General features: G+C 55.8%; 5 protein-coding genes across 5 annotated transcripts; 3 read left to right on the forward strand and 2 right to left on the reverse strand.

The window, feature by feature from the left end:
• Nucleotides 1–183: 183 nt before the first annotated feature.
• On the reverse strand, nucleotides 184–5,225 carry SETTUDRAFT_182079 (uncharacterized protein). Its single transcript, XM_008033349.1, has 4 exons — nucleotides 5,094–5,225; nucleotides 4,789–4,950; nucleotides 1,551–4,689; nucleotides 184–1,502 (listed from the first exon to the last, which is right to left on the reverse strand). Exons 1-4 carry the CDS (start codon nucleotides 5,147–5,149, stop codon nucleotides 501–503), a joined length of 4,359 nt encoding a protein of 1,452 aa, XP_008031540.1. The 5' UTR covers nucleotides 5,150–5,225; the 3' UTR covers nucleotides 184–500.
• Nucleotides 5,226–5,509: 284 nt separating this feature from the next.
• SETTUDRAFT_124371 (uncharacterized protein) lies at nucleotides 5,510–7,243 on the forward strand. The gene has a single exon (XM_008033350.1). It carries the CDS (start codon nucleotides 5,514–5,516, stop codon nucleotides 7,191–7,193), a length of 1,680 nt encoding a protein of 559 aa, XP_008031541.1. The 5' UTR covers nucleotides 5,510–5,513; the 3' UTR covers nucleotides 7,194–7,243.
• Nucleotides 7,244–7,700: 457 nt separating this feature from the next.
• SETTUDRAFT_174627 (uncharacterized protein) lies at nucleotides 7,701–11,948 on the reverse strand (the record flags this gene model as incomplete). Its single annotated transcript, XM_008033351.1, has 3 exons — nucleotides 10,525–11,948; nucleotides 10,383–10,472; nucleotides 7,701–10,337 (listed from the first exon to the last, which is right to left on the reverse strand). Exons 1-3 carry the CDS (start codon nucleotides 11,920–11,922, stop codon nucleotides 7,701–7,703), a joined length of 4,125 nt encoding a protein of 1,374 aa, XP_008031542.1. The 5' UTR covers nucleotides 11,923–11,948.
• A 467-nt stretch (nucleotides 11,949–12,415) lies between these two features.
• On the forward strand, nucleotides 12,416–15,135 carry SETTUDRAFT_166393 (uncharacterized protein). The gene is made up of 2 exons (XM_008033352.1): nucleotides 12,416–14,690; nucleotides 14,746–15,135. The coding sequence occupies exons 1-2, from the start codon at nucleotides 12,591–12,593 to the stop codon at nucleotides 14,911–14,913; spliced, it is 2,268 nt and encodes a 755-aa protein (XP_008031543.1). The 5' UTR covers nucleotides 12,416–12,590; the 3' UTR covers nucleotides 14,914–15,135.
• A 2,821-nt stretch (nucleotides 15,136–17,956) lies between these two features.
• SETTUDRAFT_174629 (uncharacterized protein) lies at nucleotides 17,957–21,658 on the forward strand (the record flags this gene model as incomplete). The annotated part of the gene is made up of 7 exons (XM_008033353.1): nucleotides 17,957–17,961; nucleotides 18,068–18,138; nucleotides 18,249–18,480; nucleotides 18,547–20,316; nucleotides 20,461–20,492; nucleotides 20,957–21,122; nucleotides 21,176–21,658. The coding sequence occupies 7 exons, from the start codon at nucleotides 17,957–17,959 to the stop codon at nucleotides 21,591–21,593; spliced, it is 2,694 nt and encodes an 897-aa protein (XP_008031544.1). The 3' UTR covers nucleotides 21,594–21,658.
• Nucleotides 21,659–21,912: the final 254 nt, after the last annotated feature.

Genomic DNA, 21,912 nt, shown 5'->3' on the forward strand with positions numbered 1-21,912 from the left:
TGGTAAACTCATTGTCTACGAAGCCCGATCGGGCCCACGGCTAAACCTAGCAGAGCAAGCAAAAACAGGCTTAATTAAATGGATACGACCGAATACAAATCGATAACCTCACATCACCACAAGCAAACTTCACGCAACCGCATAAACACACATGTTGATGAATAGTTATTTCTCGATATTGTTGTCGAGTTGCATGATGCTCGCAAAGTTCTACAGGCTTTTTTGAAGCCCTACCAAGGGGCATGAAATGTCTCTGGCAAAAGCCAGAACACACAAACGCCCCGTTCACTGCCCAAAGCACACCGCTTGCATGATGTCCAACCGCGCCGCTAAACGCCCCAAACACCATGCTTTCTTACAAGACATCTTCTCCGCCATGTAGCAAATGCCAGAATTCCCCACGCTTTAGAAGAACAACGCTAACAGCAACATTAAAAGTATATACAAGGCAAGGGTTCGGAGGTGGCTTCGCGCGGGCTCCCTGCTGCCAATCGGGATACCTAGGACCGGTTGACCTGCGCTTGCTGCATGCCCGGGCTCTGTTGCATTTGTGGGTTCTGGGGCGTTGCGCTTCGACTCGGTGGTCGGCCATTCAGTCCTGGACTACCGGCTTGCTGTCTGGCCATCAGCCGCTGTTGCTGGACAAGTTGCTGCTGATAGTTCTGTACCGCGTTTGGCTGAGGAGTGTTGGTCATACCACCGTTCTGCTGGAAGTATTGATTGTTGGCCATCTGTGGACTAGGAGATACGCCAGGTGATCCAGCTGCTGCATTCATTGCCTGTGTACGTTGCTTAGCCAGGAAACGGGAGAGGTGGTCGGAGGCCTGTTTTGAAACTTGTTCTGGGGTCCAATCCGGATGCTGTACCTTTATCTGGTTCTGGAACTGGAGGAGTTGAGGCATGTGCCCGCTGGACAAGGGCCGGGCTGGTGTTTGCATGTTTCCGTTGCCTTGGTTGATCCGTGGAGACCCAGCATTGTTCGACATTCCGTTCATCGCATTGTTCATGTTCCCGTTCATGGACGCGTTCATGTTCTGGTTGGGCATGGATGCCATCATGTTTGCATTGGGCATGCCGTTCATACCCATACCCTGGGAGAGGTTGCTGGCCATGTTGATCTTTTGTTGCTGTAGCTGGAATTGGTGTTGCTGATTGGCGTTGAACTGGCCTCGTTGCATGGCCATGCGCATCTGATCCGGTGGACCCATGCGCTGGGCGCCCTGCATGTTACCCTGCATTTGTGCCTGGGGGACACCCGGCGTGCCCATAGGAACACCAGGCATGTTACCGTTGCCGAAATTGGCTGGCATACCCTGCTGAGATTGGTGTCCTCGTGCCGCCATTGCCGCGCCATTTTGCCCCTGTTGCAACGACGCATTAGCCATTTGTGGAGGGACATTATTGCCGCCAGGGGTTCCGTTGCGTTGCATTTGGTTCACACCATTTGCCATTCCTGACTGTGCCTGCATTTGGGCCTGTTGCTGCCGTGCCGCCATTTGTTGCTGCCTGGGGTTAGAAACGTACACACTTGCGGGACAGGGTTTTCTTACTCTAGCCATCATCTCCTGCGCCATCTGCCTTTGCTTCATCTTCTCTTCGCGTTCCCACTTGAGTCGACTGAACTCTTGAGGCGTGTGAACATTGTTCTTTGGTGGCGCAGGCTCATGTGCTTTGCGAAGCGCAGCGGCCTTTTGGGACTCGGCTTGCTTGTGGGCTGCAGATTCACGTTTCCTCGCAAGCTTGCGCATACCATCAATGATGGCGAGATGGCGGTTCTCTCTTCTCCTCTCAACTCTTATTGGCGTCGTCGTAGGCCTTCTTCGCGGCTGGCCTGACGTTTGTCCTTGCTGTTGCTGCTGCTGTTGCTGGGCCTGGAACTGAGCAAACACAGTCTTATTGGCCTGCTCCAGTCGGCCTTGGTAAGTGCGGAAGTATTGGGTCTTTGACATTTCCGCTGGCAGACCCTCAAGCTGAACCCAGCGTTCAAAGCACTCCCATGGCGTTCGACGGCCTGATCCAGATACGAACAGTGAAGGCAAGGAGAGTTGCTGGGAAACCAAAGACCAGTTGAATGTGTACTCCTTTACTAGAGCGCGCAACTTCTGGTCTTCCTCCCATAGCCATTGAGAAGGTGTCCGGTTCTCGAAGAAAGACACAGTGGGCATGTTGAACTCTGTCGGTGGCCTGAATTGGTGGGCGGCTTGCAAACGGTCACGGACATGTTTGTTCTCAGCATTGAACAATGCAACGTTGGTCATCTCTGGTGGCAGATCGTTGCGGCAGAACAGTCTCCGACCTGGAGTAGATGGCATCGAATGTTCAGCCGAAGTTCCGCATCGGCTTGGCGGGGTGGAAGGCTCGTCTTCAGAGTCATAGTCGTATCGACTCCGCTTCTTTGGTGGGCCTTGTATTTGCGAAACCAGCTTTCCAGTGACGAATTTCGAGACGGGAAGGATGGGTGGTTCAGAGAGTGAGAATGGGTTGGTGTCGCTGGAGCCCTCGAACATGGGATCGTACAGTGGCAGTTCCCGGAACATGGTATCGCTGGCGGGTGTGCGATCAATCTTCATAACAACATCGTTGTAGCCGAGAGAAAAGAGACCAGCAGGAGGGTTAGCGTTAACAGGCGTGAGAACGTCGTCTTCGTCGCCGTACGTCTCGCTCTCTGTCTCATGCGTGCTAGAATGAACAAGGTCTGGTGTGGGGGCATCATTCATGTCTTCATCGTTGCTTGTACGCCTTGCAGTCTTGGGGATGCGCGCATTGATACGCAAACTTGTCCGCTCCTCGGGTGACGAGCTCACATACTCGGCGCACCACTCTGCAAACGTAGCAGCCAAGGCTTTTTTCCATTTTCTTTCTTCTTTAAAGTCGGTCTGCATCCATTTCATGTCGAGCAGAAGTTGATCCTGGTGGGTAAAGGGCCGTTCGGGTTCAGCTGCTTTCTGAAGTTGTCGCAAAGACCATCGGTTGGCGTTTTGCAGCTGATAAACTCTCTTGAGAATTTTGTAGTCTTGATGCTCACGAATCATGGCAAGTGTTCCTGCTGTTGACACAGTCTTTCGTGCGGATGCAACAAGGTCCTGTAAAGGCACAGACCGTGGTGGATGATGAGCCTGGTATTTGAAGAGTCCCTCGAGGTAATCTCGGCTGGAGTCTTCTGAAGCACCCTGAAGAGAAGCGTAGTCTTCATTGTACGACTGTAGAGCTTTCGACGCCCGTGTTGGCGTCTTCTTTGCAAAGACAACAGTCGAAACTTCTTGAGATTTGCGCCGCGCGGTCCTCGGTCGTGGAGGGCTAGTCGAGGCTGACATGTGGCTCGAGCGAGGAGTCAGGATCGACTTGTGAGCAGCTTTGTCTGAAATAATCTCTGAAACAGATTTTTGCCGAATGGCTCCAGAAGCGACGCGAGTAGTCATACGCTCATTGAGGGATGCAGATTGCTTGGGGGAAGTCGTGGTATGTGTATCCATTGCTGGTGCATCCCGCATTTCCGTGTCGACATCTGCAGGGGGGGTTGGGTGATCAACGGTGGCAGAAATGGGTTGTGGCTGGCTGTTTCTCCGCTCGGCATTGTCGCGATCCAGGACCGAAGGTTCAGCAGCAACCGTAGTCGGTGTGGGCAAAGAGTCGACAGCATTGTCTTGACTAGCCTTCCACTCACCCGACTGGTCCGTCTCTGGCGCTGTTCCGCGTGAAGCATCCTCGGCACCCTCTGTCAATGAATGACCGTCAGCCCCAGGCTGTGACCCGCTCAAGCGGCTCTTCCCATCGCGGGCCATACGTATTGCTTGCTCATCCTCAATCTGTTTCTCAATGTCGGGTGTTGGCGAGTCTTCTTCTCGTGCTCGAGCATTTTCTCTTGCCTCCGTCATGCGTTTTTGGAGCGCACGCTCGTGATCCTCCTTGACCTGTTGAGCAGCGGGATCGAGAACATCATCATCTGGTAGCGGTATGTTGTTACGTTCCTTGTAGGCCTCCATGTCTGGGCTGGTGTCGGGAGAGTGGTGCTGCGCATGAGGAGTTGCTTGAGAGTACGGACCGACTGTTGATGACGGCGAGGACACATCAACGGGCGCGTGCGTGATAGGGAGAGCAAGACGCTCCTCTTCCTTTCGTTCTTTTTCTGCAATCTTGCTCAACTTCTGCTCCGTCTCTTGCAGTCTGGCTTCCTGAACCTCCTTTGGTGGTAGATGCACGACCTTTGGTGACTTGGCCTGGCCTTCGGTCGACGACGCGGGTATTGACCCGTTAGGAAATGTAGCAGCGTTCAAGTCTTCAGCAGTTGGTGGTGCGACATCGCTGGGGTCGGCAGTATCGACAACTGAGTGCTTCTGATCTTCAACATCCTGGACGGCGGGGGCTGTTTCACGATTGGCCGTCTTGGAGTCCTTCTCTTCCGTGGTGGGCGTTGCAGGCTGCGATGGCTTTACGCGGGGGACGACAACGATAGTGTCGCTTTGCTCCGAGTCCTCGACTGAGGGCAGCGTTTGGTTCGCACCAGACGGCGAGGCAGAAGCGGCGCGAAGTTGCTCTTCAATACTTGGGGCGCCGGTGGCTGGTGATGGCGACGACTTTGCAGAGGCCGATTGGACTTGGTTCTGTAAGGATAGCGAACTCGAAGATGCTGGCTGGCTGTCGGTGTTGGCGACGGGGTAGGGCAGGCTTGCATCGTTGAAGCGTCGACCTCTACAGAACGCGACCGTGTTAGCAGAATGGGGCGACGACGGCGACGCGAACAACAAGAGCAGTGACGGCAGTGCGGGTGCAGGAGGATAGGCATCTTACTTTGAAATGTCGTTCTCGTCGAGAAAACGGCTCTCGTCTTCGTCGGGTTCGCCATAGACGAAGTCCTCAGGCCGGGGCTGATGGCCGTTCAGAGCGGCATTGCAGCAGCCCGTGACCTTCCAGAGAGCCCGGAAATGGCGCTGCAACGTCGTTGATGCGAGCCTGCGAACATGACATTAGCAACAACACCACCACCACACGTTAACAAAACAAAAGGAGCGATTTTTCTTTGTCGCATCGGCGCATTTCATCGAACCCATCGGTCAAATGACAAACGCGATGCACAGCGGGCGAGTGGTACTTACGCGGCTTCATTTGTCTTCTCCTGGCGTAGGGTTTCCCGTAAACTGTCGAGGGACATATGAAGGCCGACGAACGGAGGCCGACATCCGTTATCCACGAGTGCCGCCGTTGTGATGAATTATGGGAGATGGTGGTCGCGTTGGTTGATGGAAGAGTGGTATGCGATATACTGGGCTTGATGCGCGGGACTTGCGAGAACGTGAGGGAGAGAGCACCCGCTTTCGCTGCTGCGCGCCGCATTGCAGGGTTGGGGCGATAAGCCCTGCCTAGCTTGGGCCCAATAGGCCTCCGCTACTGCCGCCTTGCCGCGACGGGCCTAGCGCCGCCTGCTGCATCAAAAAACTTCTGGATCTTGGACACGAGCAGCGCACATGCAACAACCACGGCCGCCGTGACACCAGCAGCCCAAATAATTTCGCACAATGGCAAAGAGGAAGCGAGAGGCGCCCGAGAGCGCCGCCGCCGCAAAGGCCCTGAAGAGCAGGAAGGACGACGTCGCGTCGACGCCAAAGCAGCCCGCGCCACAGGACATCGCAATCCGCAAGAGAAGGGAACCCGCAGTCACCAGAAAGGCCGCCGCAGAAAAGGCCACACAGGTGAATGGCGATGCAGCGAATGGCGACTCGCCGCCCGACACGATATCCATCCAAGTCGTCACTGGTTCTTATGAAAGAGTTCTCCATGGCTTTGCAGCGTCCATCCCAGGCAGCCTGCTCGCCGCGGAGCATGCCTCCACATCTGAGGCCGAGCGGCCAAAAGTCGACTTCACCGACACATTTCTGTTCAACGCCCATGCGTCCGCAATCCGCTGCATGGCCATTTCCCCGCTGTCGGACGAAACATCCAAGGTCACGCTGGCAACAGGCAGCACAGACGAGCGGATAAACCTGTACTCCATCTCAACGGCGCCGCCGCCAGCATCGTCGAAACTGCAGCCCAAGCTACCCTCTCTCAGCGGCGGCTCCATCACGGAAAACCCAAAGAACAAGGAACTCGGATCGCTGCTCCACCACTCGTCCAACATCACCGCTCTGTACTTTCCCACACGAAGCAAGCTGCTCAGCTCCGCAGAAGACAGTACCATTGCCATTGTCCGGACACGCGACTGGACCGCCCTGTCAACCATCAAAGCGCCGATTCCAAAGCCCCAAGGCCGGCCCAGCGGCGACACGGCCGGCCCGGGCGAAGTGCCCTCGGGCATCAACGACTTTGCCGTGCACCCCAGCATGAAGCTCATGCTGAGCGTGGGCAAAGGCGAAAAATGCATGCGCCTCTGGAACCTGGTCACGGGCAAAAAAGCCGGCGTCCTCAACTTTGACCGCAGCATCCTCGCCGCCGTAGGCGAAGGCCGCTTCTCCTCTGGCGAAGCCCGCCGCGTAATCTGGGACCCGGAAGGCGAGGAATTCGCCCTTGGATTCGATCGTGCTCTTGTCGTCTTCACCATTGACTCCAAACCCAAGGCCAAAATCGCGCCTTTTCCAAGATCAAAAATACACCAGATGGCGTATTTACCAGAGACGCTACAACAACCCAACATCCTGCTTGTGTCGACCGAGGATGGCAGAGTCCTGGTTTACGATACGAGTGCTACAGATGCTTCGTCGTCTACAGACCAACAACAGCAACACAATGCATTCGCAAAATCCAAACAACAAGACACCACCATCCCCCCTGCCAAGCTCATCGCGCAAATCGGCGGCCCGGCCGCAGGCATCACCAGCCGCATCAAAGATTTCGAACTCGTCCCGCTCTCACCTCACAGCTGCATGCTCGTCACCGCATCCAGCGACGGCACAGTGCGCCTCTGGGCGCTGCACACATCTGAACTAGACACATCGAACCAACAACAGCAACAACAACAACAACAGAAAGACTCTGTTCCCGCTGCTGCTACTACTGCTGCAAAGGGTTTCTCGGCTCCCTCGATCGGCTCCCTGCTCGCTTCGTATTCCACGGGTACCCGCATCACGTGCTTGAAGGCGTTTCCCTTGACGGGCGATCCCGATGATGCCGACGATGACGCTGTGCTGCTGCAGCGCCGGAAACAAGAGGCCGAGTCGAGTAGTGATGACGACGATGACGATGATGATGATGAGAAGTAAGGGAAAAAAATCAAAAAGTGCATGGATACACAGTATTCTTGCTGTTGATGAACAAGATGGACATGGTGGTATCCCCAATCAGAAGGTAGGGGTGGGGGCGGGGGGCAAACAAAAGAATCATTACTGTACCCTTTTTTTTCTTCTTTTTTCTTTCTTCTTAATTCTAGGTCATATGTGTGTGTGTATATATATGGTATATAGTACGGCCTTTTCCCACCATGCTATAATTAGATGCAAGATCCATATTACTTAGTGCCATGATATATTTTGCATTCTCCCGAAAAACTTTGAAGAGAAAGAGAGAGAGAACCCAAGAATAACTCATTGTACGTTGTATATATATATATATATATATGCATCCGTGTTAAAACGCCTCTTCATGATGTCTAGCACTCTCCAAAGGAAACACACCAACCCCCCCAAAACACACTCATTCCATCCATCCATCCATCCATCCATCTATAAACCCACCTCCCTCCCCCATCCCCACCCCATTCCCAGCAGGCCTCACAAATTCATCGTAACAGTCATACTATTACTATGCACGAGCAGAACAGGCGGTAAGCCCTGACACAGGACCTCCAAATCACTAATATACTTTACGCTCTCAGCCTCGCTGTCACAGGTGCCCTGGAGGGGGCTAGGCAGGGTGGTGAAGACGACGGCGGTATCGTCTGAATGGCGGCGAATCAGCTCGTTGAGAATGAGGTGCTGGGCGCGACATGGTAGGTCGTTGAAGGAGAGGGGGATGGATTGGTGGGCGGGGAAACCCGAGGCGAGCGAGGGGGTCGAGGTACCTGTGCCTGGAGCTGTGCCTGGGGCGGTTGGCGGCATGGAAGAGGAAGAAAGGGGAGGTGGAGGAGCAGGTGACGACGATGATGTATGCCTGTTTTCGGGTCTGGCATGTGGAGACGGTGACGACGGAGTGTCAAGCGGGTTCTGGGCAGCGGCAGTGCTGGGCTTGGGGGTATCGACAAACATGATGGATGGGCCGGCGGTGGATTCTTCGGTTGAAACCGCGGCGCGAGGCGTGGGATTCGAAGTGAATTTTGGAAGGGATTGGCGGCGCACGGGCGGTGGTATTGTGGTTACTGGTTTGGGGCGGGAGGAGCTGGAGAGCTGCGACGAGGAGCTGGCGGCGCTGTGGGGCTTCGACGGCTTGTCTGCTGCGCGGAGAATGGCTGTGTCGGAGGCACTGGCGTCCGAGTGTGGGCGGAGCGGCGTTGTGGAATGCGTGGTTAGTCGGTCGTCGGTTTGTGACGGCGCGTCTTTGTGTGTGCCTTTCCACATGGCCTTGCGGAGGTCGAGCTGGCGGGAGAAGAATGAAGTGCTTGGTGCTGTTTTCGTCCGTCGCAGCGACTTGCCCTGGCCGTCTTGCTCACTGTCATCGCTCGATGCATCCAGGTCGTATTCATCGAAATTACTGCCGCTGATGACAGCTTCACTGTCTGATGCCGCGGCTTCGTCATCAGCATCGTCCCCAGGGATGGATGGCTGGGTATCGCTGTCACTGTCTTCGAGCAAATCAGCAGGGAGCCGTTGACTCCGCATTGCGAGCCTCCCGCCGCCTCCGACATCACCAACCGACGACCTGCGCTTGGCTTTGCGTAGCATCCTTCTCAGCGCAGCAAAGCGCCTCGAATTTGCTTCTTGCCTGCCGTGTTGAAACGAAGCAATCGGCCAGTTTGTCACTGCTTCGAGAATGTCGACTGTCTGTTCCAACTCCTGACTGGCACTCAGGTCCTCCGGTTGACGAAGCCGCTTGATGTCTTGCCACCAGCGCTCATCTTCCAAGGAGTAGTCGATGTCGCGCCCAGTCTGGTCAAAATCCCCCTCGTCGCGCCCATTGATAATGACCTCGTACATACCCAAGTCGCCGCACGACAGCCAGAAGACGTGGACCTCGGCTTCTATACGCAGGTTACGCAGCAAAGTAGTAACTCGTCCACGCTCCTCCTCGACGTCCGTCTCGTACTCGACAAAGACACACACTCGTAGCTTGTATATGCGTTTCCAAGAAGGCACGGTGTGAAGGATACAGCCTAGTTGGAGAATGAGCGTATAGGTATCGAAATTCGTAGTTAGGACATTCTTTCGCAGAGGTTCGTCGCCAGTAGTAGCAACCTCGGCCGACATTTGAATTGGCCAAAGGTCAATGTACTGCTTGGATGGGTCGTCAATGTCGATCTGACTCAAGCCAAGCACGTTGAACGCCTTTTGCTTGGCGGTGGGCTTGGCGGGCGGCACCTCAAGCTCTTGGAAACCCTTGGCTATAGCAACGTTTGCGTGTAATCTTAGAACGAGATCTTCTATTACGGTGACGTAGTTACGGATTGCGATTGCGTTCTCTGGCTTCATGGCATCTGTGGGAAGTGCGCTATGTGTATTACCTGTAACGCGCCGCCTTGCCGCTGCTTGTATGGCTTTTCGAGAGACGGGGTGGTTTGCGGCCTTGCTAGCTGGACGCGAGGGTTGGGGTGAGGGGATGCCTACTGATGGCTGAGATTGCCTGAGCTCTGGCAGATTGTAGAAGCCCATGACGACAATATTCGGCCTCATGCCGCCCAAGCCTGCACTTAGTACAAGGTTGCGAGCGCCCCATTCTATCGTAGGTGAGATGGCAATGTTGACGAACGCCTTGATTCTGGAAAAGTCAATGTACTTTGTCCAAGACTGCTGTTGCCGTCTGGCCTCGGGCACAGCTTCGGCAAAGTTGTCCGAGACAATGACATGTCCAAGAACGAAGAGACCTCCCTTTTTCAGCGAGTTGCAGAATTGAATCAGTTTGTACTGGCGCCGTGGGTCGTTTACGAGGAGCAGGATCTGCGGTCTCCAGAACTTGACATGCTCTTGGCGTAGACGAAGCAGATACTTGCGGACCTGATGGTAGATTAGGCTCTGACTGACGTCGCCCCATGGCTTTGGGGGCGTGGTGTAATGAATCAAGAGGAAAAGGACAATCAATAGAGCTACGCAACCGGAAGCATAGAAGCCATCGACGAAGAACATGGTCGCTCCGGAGGCAACTGTTCCTATCGCTGCCGTCTGCCAGTTGAAGTAGTGAAACGAAGGTCGGAAATTCGGTGCAGATCCGATTTTGAGCAAGAAACAAGCCAGGTTGGTGACGAGAAAAGTCATGAGATACTGGTAAGATTAGCGTTTGGAGTCGAGGTAAAAGGGCTGATATACCGTCATGGTGATGAAGGATGCAATCTGGTTGATGTCTGCAAACATGGTGACTTGGGCAATCATATATGTGAGAACGATGGCATAGATGGGCTAATGAACCAAATCAGTCGGTGGACTCGTTCGCAAGAGCCTCGAGACCTACCTCGTCTGACTTGCTGGTCCCTTGGCCAAACACAGAAAGACCAGGAATGAGGCGGTCGCGAGAAAGGGCTTGGAGGAGCTTGGATGAGCCAATGACGCCCATGAGCACCGAGAAGATTGATGTCGCCACTTCACCAGCAAGAATAACGGCACCGGAGATATTGGTTAGTTGGATCACGTTGGTGTTGCGGTAGAGGGACTCGCGGGTGACTGTTGCTGCCATGGCAAAGATTACGACGGTGTAGAGGACAAAGGTCAGCCCAATGCCCCACAGAGTGCCCTTGGGGATGGCTTTACTCGGGTGCTTCAAGTCTCCACTCATGCTGGCACCGGCGAGAATGCCCCCTGTGGCGGGGAAGAGAATGCCAAACAAGTCTTGGAAGTTCTCGCGATGATGAATCACACTGCCTGCGGCGCCCCGGGTAAAACGGGGAAGCAGGTTCTGACGGAACGTGTCAAGGCTGAGGCCTGTAAAGACAATGTGTTCCTTGGGGTCAGAAAACGGCGGCAAAACTGCAGCTGACAAGGGGATGCTCACGGCGGCAACAAGCAGAACAACTAGCAACGCATTGCTGCAACGTGCAAATAGGCCACTGCCAGCCAGACACACAATCGTAGACGCGGCCAAGATCAGGGTAGCCCACAGGAATTGCCACCAGTAGCTTTGGGGCAGCCACTGTCCCATGTTGCCGCCATGGCTACCAAAGTTGTCCATCAGACAATCAACGAGGCCCACGGCGTTGAGCGAGGTGCTGAAGACGGAACCAAGGTAGTAGACGATGCCAATGCTCCCGCCAAACTCTGGGCCGAGACTTCGCGAGATGAGATAGTAGGCACCTCCGCCCCTCACTGTGCCGTTTGTAGCGACGGCCGAGATGCTGAGAGTAGTCAAGAGGTTGATGGAGTAGGCAGCAATCAGCATGCCCATTATGCCGACCAGGCCAGCCTGACCCAGCAGGAAGCCAAATCGCAGAAACATCAAAATAGACAGGACATTGAGGGTGACGGGCACGAAGACACCGGCAAAGGTGCCGAGCTTGTCAGTGCCTCCAACGGGTCGAGGAAAGGCTCCAGGCCGTGGTTTGGAGGGTTCCGTGACCGAGTCTCTCTTGCCATGGCTGGCGGGCTGTGGTGAAGAGAGCAAGGTCGCGAACCAGCTGCGCGTGCCCCGCCGTCGTGCATCCGTCTCTTGGGGCCCGTCTCCTAGCGGGCGTGGACCATGCGGGAGAAGGGGAGTCTCTTCGGTTGGCGGGGGCTCCTGCTGGACAAAGGAGCGGCGATGCAGGCGCTGGGTGTCGTCCTGGGCAGTGCGAGTCGCAAAGTTGGACCTGGCCCGGGGCAGCGGCCGGCGTGTTAGACGGTCCTGAGAGTCGTCGTGCGGGACGTCGGCCGTGGCCATGGTGCGGGCACTCGCATTCGGAACGTGAGCATGGCACGTGTTGATGCTAAGTATGCTACGTCGCCGGGGGCCAGAGCACGGGCGCGGGAGCCGCCGATGGCTGAAGGGAGCGTCGGCAGGTGGCTACGACGGGACGGCCGAGGGTGAGGCCGGTGGCATGTGTCGCGAGTCGCGATGACGCTGGATCTGCACGCGAGGCAGAGGTGGGTGAGTGAGTGAGTGAGTGGAAGCAGGAATGGATCCATCGTCAGGCGGCGAGGCGAGGCGAGGCGATTCAGCAGGTGCAGGCGTGCTGCTGCCTCACTTGGCGGCTTCACAGCTGGGCGCGGGCGTGACATGGCCATCCCGCGCCCCACGCCGCGGTAGGCGCTCGCGGGCGAATGACCTCAACTCAAGCTCTCGGCACACAGTCATCGTCTTCTTGCTCCATCTTGATCTCGTGCAAACCTGCGCCCTTGTGCGTTGCCTGCTCTCTCCCCCTCGCCGCCGTCCCTCGACACGCTCCGTGCAGTGTAGTGCAGTGCAGCGTCTTGTTTGCGCGCCGTTGCCAATCGGCTGCTGCAGGTCCCGTATCGCGACGTTAGACGCAGATAAGCGAACCGAGTGCCTCTGCCAGCCCAACTTCCCCAACACCACACCCACGCCCACACGCCCACACACAACACAACATGGCCGCCGAGCCCGCCGAATCCGCGAATCCGCCAGCTGCGGCGTCGTCGTCGTCGTCGTCGTCGCCTGGGCGAGGATCCCGCCACAGCTCGCCCGCCGACAGCCAGCCCATCCGCGCAAGCTCCACGGCGAGGTTGTCGTCGCCCATTCCCTCCCTGCCCACTGGCACCCCTACCGTCCGCCAGATTCCCACGCCCGCCCAGACAGCTGCCTCGTCCTCGGCTGCCTCGCCCCTGCCTGGACGCGCAGACCCGCAGTCGTCGCTGCCTGGGCCCTCCGAGTCGAATCTCTCGTCGGCGCTGCGCGAGTCACTGGGCAACTCTCCTCCACGCTTCGGCACGCCGCCCATACACCCTCTCTCGCCCGCCCAGGAAGCGCCTCCTCGCGGCCCGCCCAGCCACTATGGCTCCTTTGACGGCCGCGGCCGCTCGCCCGTCCCCTACGAAGACCCCGAGATTGTGCGTCGCCATCTCGTAGGACACTATGCCTCGCCCAGCAGGTCCAACCGCGGATACATTGGCAACGACGATGCCCAGTCGACGGGCAGGAAACCCGAGGACGACGAGGAGGAGTTCTCGAGTCTGCAGCTGCAGGGCGGTGACATCACGCGCCAGATCTACAGGTGGAGCGAGCAGCAGCACGCCGAGGAGCAGCGCAGGATGCAGCGCAGCAAGAGCTTCCACGGGCCGCGTCCCAAGCCAGAAGACGAAGCGCTCGACATTGACTCGATCCGGCAGCCGGGCGGCTTCCGCCGCAACTACATACGCAGAGCCGTCGCTAGTCCGTCGCCCGCGCCCGGCCCGCATGGCTATGGCACGGTCCAGTCTCGGCCGCCGCCCGTCTTTACCAGCAACTTCCTCGAGTTTCTGACCCTGTACGGCCACTTTGCCGGAGAGTCGCTCGAAGAGGACGACGAGGTCCTGGGCCCTGACGAGTACTTTTCGTCGGATGCCTTGGACTCGGGCGCGCAGAGTGAGGACGAAGACCGAGAGTATGGCGAGTCGAGTGCGCTGCTTACGCCTGGCAAGCGCAGGAGACGCAAGCCAAAGAAGACGGGCACAGGCACGCCAACAGGCGCGGCTCTGCTGCTCCTCAAGTCGTTTGTCGGCACGGGCGTGCTCTTCCTGCCGCGAGCCTTCCTCAACGGCGGCATGCTCTTCTCCAACCTTGTCCTTCTTGCTGTGGCCGGCCTTTCGTACACGTGCTTTGTCTTGCTCGTCTCCACGCGCCTCGTCGTCGAGCACTCGTTTGGCGACATGGGCTTCCATCTCTACGGAAACTGGATGCGCAACATGATCAACACTTCGCTCGTCGTCTCGCAAATTGGCTTCTCGTCGGCCTACATTGTCTTTGTGTCGGAGAACCTGCAAGCGTTTGTGCTCGCAGTGTCCAACTGCAAGACGTTCATCGACATCAAGTACATGATTTTGATGCAGATGGCCATCTTCCTGCCCCTGTCGCTCTACCGCAATATCAATCACATCCAAAAGCTGGCTTTGGTGGCAGATCTCTTCATTCTCATGGGTCTGGTCTACCTGTACTACTTTGATCTCTTCACCATTGTCGACCAGGGCGGCGTTTCTGACATTGCCAACTTCAACGCCAAGGACTGGACTCTGTTCATCGGCACTGCCATCTTCACCTTTGAAGGCATTGGTCTCATCATCCCCATTCAGACCGGAATGAAGGAGCCGAAAAAGTTCCCCAAGGTCCTGGGAGGCGTCATGATCATCATCACGGTCGTGTTCCTCAGCGCCGGCGCCCTGTCGTACGCAGCCTTTGGATCCAAGACCAAGACAGTCGTGCTCCTCAACATGCCCCAAGACAACAAGTTTGTCAACGGCGTCCAGTTCATCTACTCTCTCGCCATCTTGCTCTCGACGCCCCTGCAAATCTATCCCGCCATTGAAATCACCAGCCAGCAGCTCTTCAGCCGAACCGGCAAATACAACCCTTACGTCAAGTGGAAGAAGAACTTTTTCCGCTTCTTCATGGTCCTCATCTGCGCCACGCTCGCCTGGGCCGGTGCCGGTGACCTCGACAAGTTTGTCAGTCTCGTGGGAAGTTTTGCTTGTATCCCGCTCGTCTTCATCTACCCTGTAAGTTTACTCTATATATTATTCAGATGAATACTCTTGCTAACAATCAACTAAGCCCATGCTTCACTACCGCGCTGTTGCTCGCACCACAGCCCTGCGTGCCATGGACGTACTCCTATGCATCGTCGGCGCAATCGGCATGGTATACACGACTACCCTTACTATCAACAGCTGGATCCAAGGCAGTACTCCCAAGACACCAGGTTACTGCGATAACCGGTAGTCCATCGTCTCGACGCTTTAAATCATTACTTCCCCTCGTTGTTGTTGCTTTTTTTTGGTTTGTTCTGATCCTCATAATGTTAGCATTTCAGCGATGGGAAACTTTTTGCATGATTTTCCTTTTATCTACTTGGATGGAATTGGGCCATATATATGAAATTTGATCACACACACACACATACACACACCCTACCTCACCATATCATCGTCATCATCGTTGTTGTTGTTATTATCAGGGGAGAGCGCACATGGAGTAATGGGGGTTCGGTCATGGATGAAAGACTATTTTGTTGGTATGAAGGATTGCTGCTTGTTAACTAAAGAGAGAGAGAGAGAGAAGAAGAAAAATTGGGCATGTGCATCTGAGCACGTAGATGAGCATATATATATATGTGTGTGTGTGTATGTATCTATGTATGTAGCGAGAAGCAGCTACAACAGCTAGTTAGTCAGTTGGACCAGTTAGCCAGCTAGTCACATGCATTACTTTCTAGCTTTACCCCGTGTCCTTGTTTCTCACGCGTATACCATGGTAGTACTGTATGTGTGTGTGTGTGTGTGTGTATGTGTGTGTTTTTTTTCTGAAGACTGCAGTAGCACCGGAGTTGGTGATAGTTGGTGTTGGTAGTTGGTAGTTGGTAGTTGGTGGTGGTGGGGCGGCTACCTGGAGTTAACCGGAGATAAGTAAACATTTTTGTACCGCATCTAGGTAATATATACATCCAAGTACGTAATATATATATATATACATGTGTATATGTATTGAAATTCCCATAGACTTGGTCTCACAAGTTACCTATGTAACTCTACCAGCTTACTTTACTCTACGTACCCGCTTACTTGGTTTACTAAAATCTCACCTTTGTACACAGGACGTCATATGTATATAAAAAAAATTTTGGTTGCGGCTGAGGTGGGTGTGGGATTGGTGTGGCGTTGGGAATGCTGATGCTGATGATGAGGCTGAGGCTGATGTACTGGTGGTGCTGGTGCTTATGTATGTTGAGGCGACAAGCAACAACAACAACAACAACAACATTTAAAACGGGGTAAACAGTCAAGTGTAATAATCAGATGATACATGTGCATGTACAATATGTGTGTGTATATATGTTGGGCGTCAAAAGCGGTCAAGAGAGTAATATGTGGTAAGTAGTAGTCCAGGCAACAGAAGAAACAAGGCGAAAAGAAAAAGACCCAACAGAAAAATGAACAGCAAAATCAAAATGTACATATGTGGCCTTTGGGGCATACTGTATAGACCGCCAATGACTTGCAGGTGCTCATTCTCCGGATCCGGGGGGGAGGGGGAAGGGGACATGCATGCGTAACACATAGAGCGGGCTAGACGGGGGGGGGAGGGGGGACATGGCAATGTGGGAAAATGACTAGGGCTGTGCAATAACTACGACACCCACACACACATACATGCAACCCGGCAGGCCTTCCTCGTCTAGCTGAATCGTACACTCGCACTTGAAGCATGTATGGTGTATGTGTAGCTAGGCTGGGGCTTGCGTGGCCAGGGTACATGCATATGGGGGGGTGATAGGTGGTTCGTTAGCAAAGACGCAAAGTAGGCGGAACAGGGGGGGAGGGAGGGGGGGAAGTGTGCGCATACCCCGAGCCTTGTGCTCACCGTGCTTGCGGCATGCGAGGTGCAATCACAATGGCAGTAAACAAGAACAGAAAAACAGAGAGAGAGAGAAATGCAAAACAGAGGGCTTGTCGCAGGGTCTCTCAGGGATGCGGGCGGCACGTTGAGGCGTGGACGTCGTGATTCGCTGCGTGGCGGGGTAAGCGAATCTACACCTATGGGACATGTGTGTAGACGAAGAAAAAAAGTTTGTTTTGGCGGCGCAAAGCTGATGTGGCTTGTTGCTGTTGGTATTGCAGGGTAAAAAAGAAAAAAGGACGGCTGGCTGGGCTGATTAGCTGGACAGATGGATGGATGGATGTGTGCAGAAGGGCGTTTTTTCTGCTCACCGTCTGATTAAGACATTCAGGAGGGGTGGGGAGCTGGAGAGCTGGAGGAGAGAGCGGCGGCGGCGGGTACAGCAACAGCTCCTCCGCCCGTTAGCGGGACTGGAAGCTAGCTAGTGCTAGGGCTTGTTCTGCGGTTCCCACTTTGTTTTGGGACCCGGGTCCTTTTTTGTTGTTGTTTTTTTCTTGACCCTCTCGTCGTATCCTGCTCGTACACCTGGCCGCACCCATGACATGTGGCTGGCCGAGGGGCCACACGCGCCATGGGCCCAGAAGCGGGAAGGGGACAGCAAAACAAAAGACGGGCGTGCTGGTGACATGTTAGGGGGGGGCAGCGCATCTCCGTGTTGGGAGCCGCACCCGGGCTGCTGACGTAGTGGCTCGGTGAGGCGTGTATGGATTGCGTGTGTTGGCGTGGGCGAGGAATTGGCTGGGTGCAGATTTAGAAACACCACCCGTCAGCAGGGGCCGCCGTGTAGCATTGACCGAGACTGATGAGCAAGCAGAGACTTTCGGGGGGCATGTCGTGGGCGCAAAAGCGGAGGGCAGTGGGACGGGGCAAGCTGGCCAGTGTTTCTATTTTGGAGGTGCTGCGCCTCGCGGTGCCTGAGAAGGGAATGGGTAATGGTGGTCGATCAATCCAGGAACAGCACCGGCCGACTGCAGCAGTGCTCCATTGGCCCGCCTCAGGCAAAGGGGAGGCAGCATGGCGACGGCGACGGCGACGGCGACGGAAACGAGGCTCCGTAGCTGCGACTGCTAGATAGCAGGCGTACGAGCCTCGAGCGTGGTTGAGCGGCGTCACGGAGGGGTGCGATACGCTGCATTGGCGAGACTAGCAAGGTGTAGTGGAGTAGGGCGCCGCTGGGGGCATGCTCAGTGCTTGGCCTGCGACGTATAAGTCAAACACACCACCGCTCTTTCTTCTGCCCTCTCTCATCCTGGCCTTCTTCTCCCCCGCCTCGCCCATAACCTTCTTCTCCCTGCTGCCAGTTCGACGCCCCGACTGCCTCACAATCGCTTCCGTTCACTAATCGACTCGCTTCTTTCGTTTCCTCGCCATGTGGTAAGTTCCCCACTGCCCCACCCGTGAGCTGTGAAGCACCCAGCAGACAGCGAGCCACGCGGAGACTGCACTGGACACGGGCTCATCCAGGCTGACGCTCGCCCAGCGGAATCTTCGGTTACATCAACTACCTGGTGGAGAAGGACAGGAAGTACATTCTCGACACACTGATCAATGGTGAGTGAAGCCCGTCCCCACTGCGCCTTTTCCTCGCCGTCTGGGCCTGTTGAGGCTGCGGGCGGGGCTCGAGAGCGACCATCACTAATGTTGCTTTTTTCACGAGCCAGGTCTGCAACGCCTAGAGTACCGTGGTTACGACTCGGCCGGTCTCGCCGTCGATGGCGACAAGAAGAACGAGGTCTACGCTGTCAAGGAGGTCGGCAAGGTCGCCTCGCTGAAGAAGCTGGTTGACGAGCAGAACTTCGACCTCAACAAGGTCTTTGACTCGCACGCCGGCATTGCCCACACACGATGGGCGACCCACGGTCCCCCCTCGCGTGTCAACTGCCACCCCCACAGGTATGTCCTCGCCATTGCACGGTCCAGACGCGCACGCACGCACGCATGCTAACGCCCCACGCCCAGGTCCGACCCCAACTGGGAGTTCGCCGTCGTCCACAACGGAATCATCACAAACTACAAGGAGCTCAAGACGCTGCTCGAGAGCAAGGGCTTCAAGTTCGAGACGGAGACGGACACCGAGGCCATTGCCAAGCTCACAAAGTACATCTGGACCGAGCACCCAGACCTGAGCTTCCCCTCGCTCGTCAAGGCTGTCATCAAGGAGCTCCAGGGTGCCTTTGGTCTGCTCGTCAAGTCTGTCCACTACCCCCATGAAGTGGTGGCCGCCCGCAAGGGTTCTCCTCTTGTCATTGGTGTGCGGACACAGAAGAAGATGAAGGTTGACTTTGTCGATGTCGAGTACAACGACGAGGGTGCCGCTCTTCCCGCCGAGAGCGCCTCGCACAACGTTGCTCTGAAGAAGTCCAACAACCTGCTCGCGCCCCCAGACAAGTCGCTCCTCCACCGATCACAATCGCGTGCCTTTCTCTCAGACGACGGTGCCCCAATGCCCACCGAGTTCTTCCTCTCCTCCGACCCATCGTCGATTGTCGAGCACACCAAGAAGGTGCTGTACCTCGAGGACGACGACATTGCACACATCCACGAGGGCTCGCTCAACATCCACCGTCTGCACAAGGATGACGGATCCTCCAACGTCCGCACCATCCAGACACTGGAGATTCAGCTGCAGGAGATCATGAAGGGCCGCTTCGACCACTTCATGCAAAAGGAGATTTTCGAGCAGCCCGACTCGGTTGTCAACGCCATGCGTGGACGTCTCGACCCTGTCAACAAGACGGTCACGCTTGGTGGCCTCCGCCAGTACCTGTCTACCATTAGGCGATGCAGGAGGATCATCTTCATCGCCTGCGGTACCTCGTACCACTCGTGCATGGCTGTGCGTGGTGTCTTTGAAGAGCTCACCGAGATCCCCATTGCCGTTGAGCTGGCGTCAGACTTCCTCGACCGCCAAGCACCCGTCTTCCGTGACGACACTTGCGTCTTCGTGTCGCAATCCGGTGAGACGGCCGACTCGCTCGGTGCTCTCCGCTACTGCTTGGAGCGCGGTGCCCTGACCGTTGGTATCGTCAACGTTGTCGGTTCGTCGATTTCGCTCCTCACCCACTGCGGTGTGCACATCAACGCCGGTCCCGAGATTGGTGTTGCCTCGACCAAGGCCTACACCTCCCAGTTTGTCTGCATGGTCATGTTCGCGCTCTCGCTCAGCGAGGACCGTGCATCCAAGCAGAAGAGGCGCGAGGAGATCATGGACGGTCTCGGCAGGATCTCTGAGCAGTTCAAGGAGGTCCTCAAGCTCGACCAGCCCATCAAGAAGCTCTGCGAGAGGTTCAAGAACCAAAAGTCGCTGCTGCTGCTCGGACGTGGTTCCCAGCACGCCACTGCTCTCGAGGGAGCGCTGAAGATCAAGGAAATCTCGTACCTCCACTGCGAGGCCGTCATGTCCGGAGAGCTCAAGCACGGTGTGTTGGCGCTGGTTGACGAGAACCTGCCCATTGTCATGATCCTGACGCGGGACGACATTTTCGCCAAGTCGCTCAACGCATACCAACAAGTCATTGCCCGCAGCGGACGCCCAATCATCATCTGCAACGAGAACGACCCCGAGTTCCCCGCCGACAAGACGGACAAGATCGAGGTGCCCAAGAACGTCGACGTTCTCCAGGGTCTCATCAACGTCATTCCTCTGCAGCTCATGTCGTACTGGATGGCGGTTGCCGAGGGCGTCAACGTCGACATGCCCCGTAACCTTGCCAAGTCGGTGACTGTCGAGTAAGCAAGCGGTTGTATGATTTACATGGCGTTCTCTGGGCTAGAGAAGCTATGTATACTTTGGGTTTGAACTACATGCGGGATTTACGAATGACAGCTCTGGATGTAGCTTATATGTATGGCACGGAACTTTACGATATCTAGGATACAGAGCGATGCGTGCTGCGCAGCTTCTGGTTCTAGAGCGAATGAATACAAATTTTCTTCATTGCTTTTCTTGTGCGTGCGTGCGTGTGTGTAGTGGTTGTGCTGATACCCGCAATACATGGGTGGGTGAAGGTCCAGTCACACGTCGGCGTTTCACACCCCCGGTTCGATGACAGCATTGCAACATATGGGACCCCTGTCTTCTCGGTTGCGGGGCAGCTTCCAGGTAGCGTGCCCGTTCCTGCATCCTTCAGCCCACTCCAGCAACCAAGCTTACCACTACCCCAAATCACTGGAGAGAGCGCCACCCACGAAACTTCACTCTGCAAAGCCATCTCACACGCGAATACACATCCCGAATCACAATGGCATCTCTCAAAGGCCCCGGCGCACCCAAGACGTATGATGGTCGGTAGCTCTCGCGTGCTAACCCCGCCCCCACCACAAAGTTGAGCCGCCTTTGGGAACTGCATGACTGACGGCGCATCAACAGGCTCTGCCCTGCGCATCGGCATTATCCACGCGCGATGGAACACCAAGATTATTGACGCGCTCCTTGAGGGCGCACGCAAGAAGCTAAGAGAAGCGGGCGTCAAGGACGAGAATGTGGTTGTGCAGAGCGTGCCCGGGAGCTACGAGCTGCCGTATGCCGTCAAGCAGTATGCGATGGCCGTCTTATTTCGGCTGCTACCAGCTAATGGTAATGTAACAGACTGTATTCGGCATCCCAGATTCAATCCTCCAACACGGGCGTCGTGGGCGCAGCAGCCGATCTCCTTGGCTCCGCAACCGACTTGACCGCGCTCGCCGGCCAGTCGGCCAACAAGACATCCACGCAGCCCTTTGACGCCATAATCGCCATTGGCGTGCTCATCAAGGGAGAGACGATGCACTTTGAGTACATTGCGGATGCGGTCAGCCACGGACTCATGAGGCTGCAACTCGACAACAACGTTCCCGTCATCTTTGGATTATTGACACTACTGAGCGACGAGCAGGGACTCATGCGCGCGGGTATTGGGGGAAGCGACGGCAAGTCTGGACACAACCATGGCGAAGACTGGGGTAGTGCGGCAGTTGAGCTGGGTGTCAAGAGGAAGGGCTGGGTCGAGGGCAAGTTTGTGGACTAGTCGCCTCGGACGGGTTTAAAAAAAAAGGGTAGCACACGAGAGAAATGAACAAAGAAGAAAATGCGGCCGAGTCGTCTGGCTACATGTGTGATTGCGCAAAACACGAGTGGGCCCCCGATACTCGCATGCTAGTGCCAGCTGCTCTCTGCCGCAGTCGCACTCAGCAGCGAAAAGAGGCCACGGTGGAAATAATTGGACATGACAAGCAGCGCATTGGGGGCGGTTTCGCCGGCGGCTTGTCCATGACGCAGCTGCGAACGCGCCCCCTCCCCAAGCAAGCAAGCCATGTGCCATTCTCACGTGCCATTGACTCAACAGG

The sequence above is a fragment of the Exserohilum turcica genome, assembly GCF_000359705.1.
Source record: "Exserohilum turcica Et28A unplaced genomic scaffold SETTUscaffold_9, whole genome shotgun sequence".
NCBI lineage: Eukaryota > Fungi > Ascomycota > Dothideomycetes > Pleosporales > Pleosporaceae > Exserohilum > Exserohilum turcicum.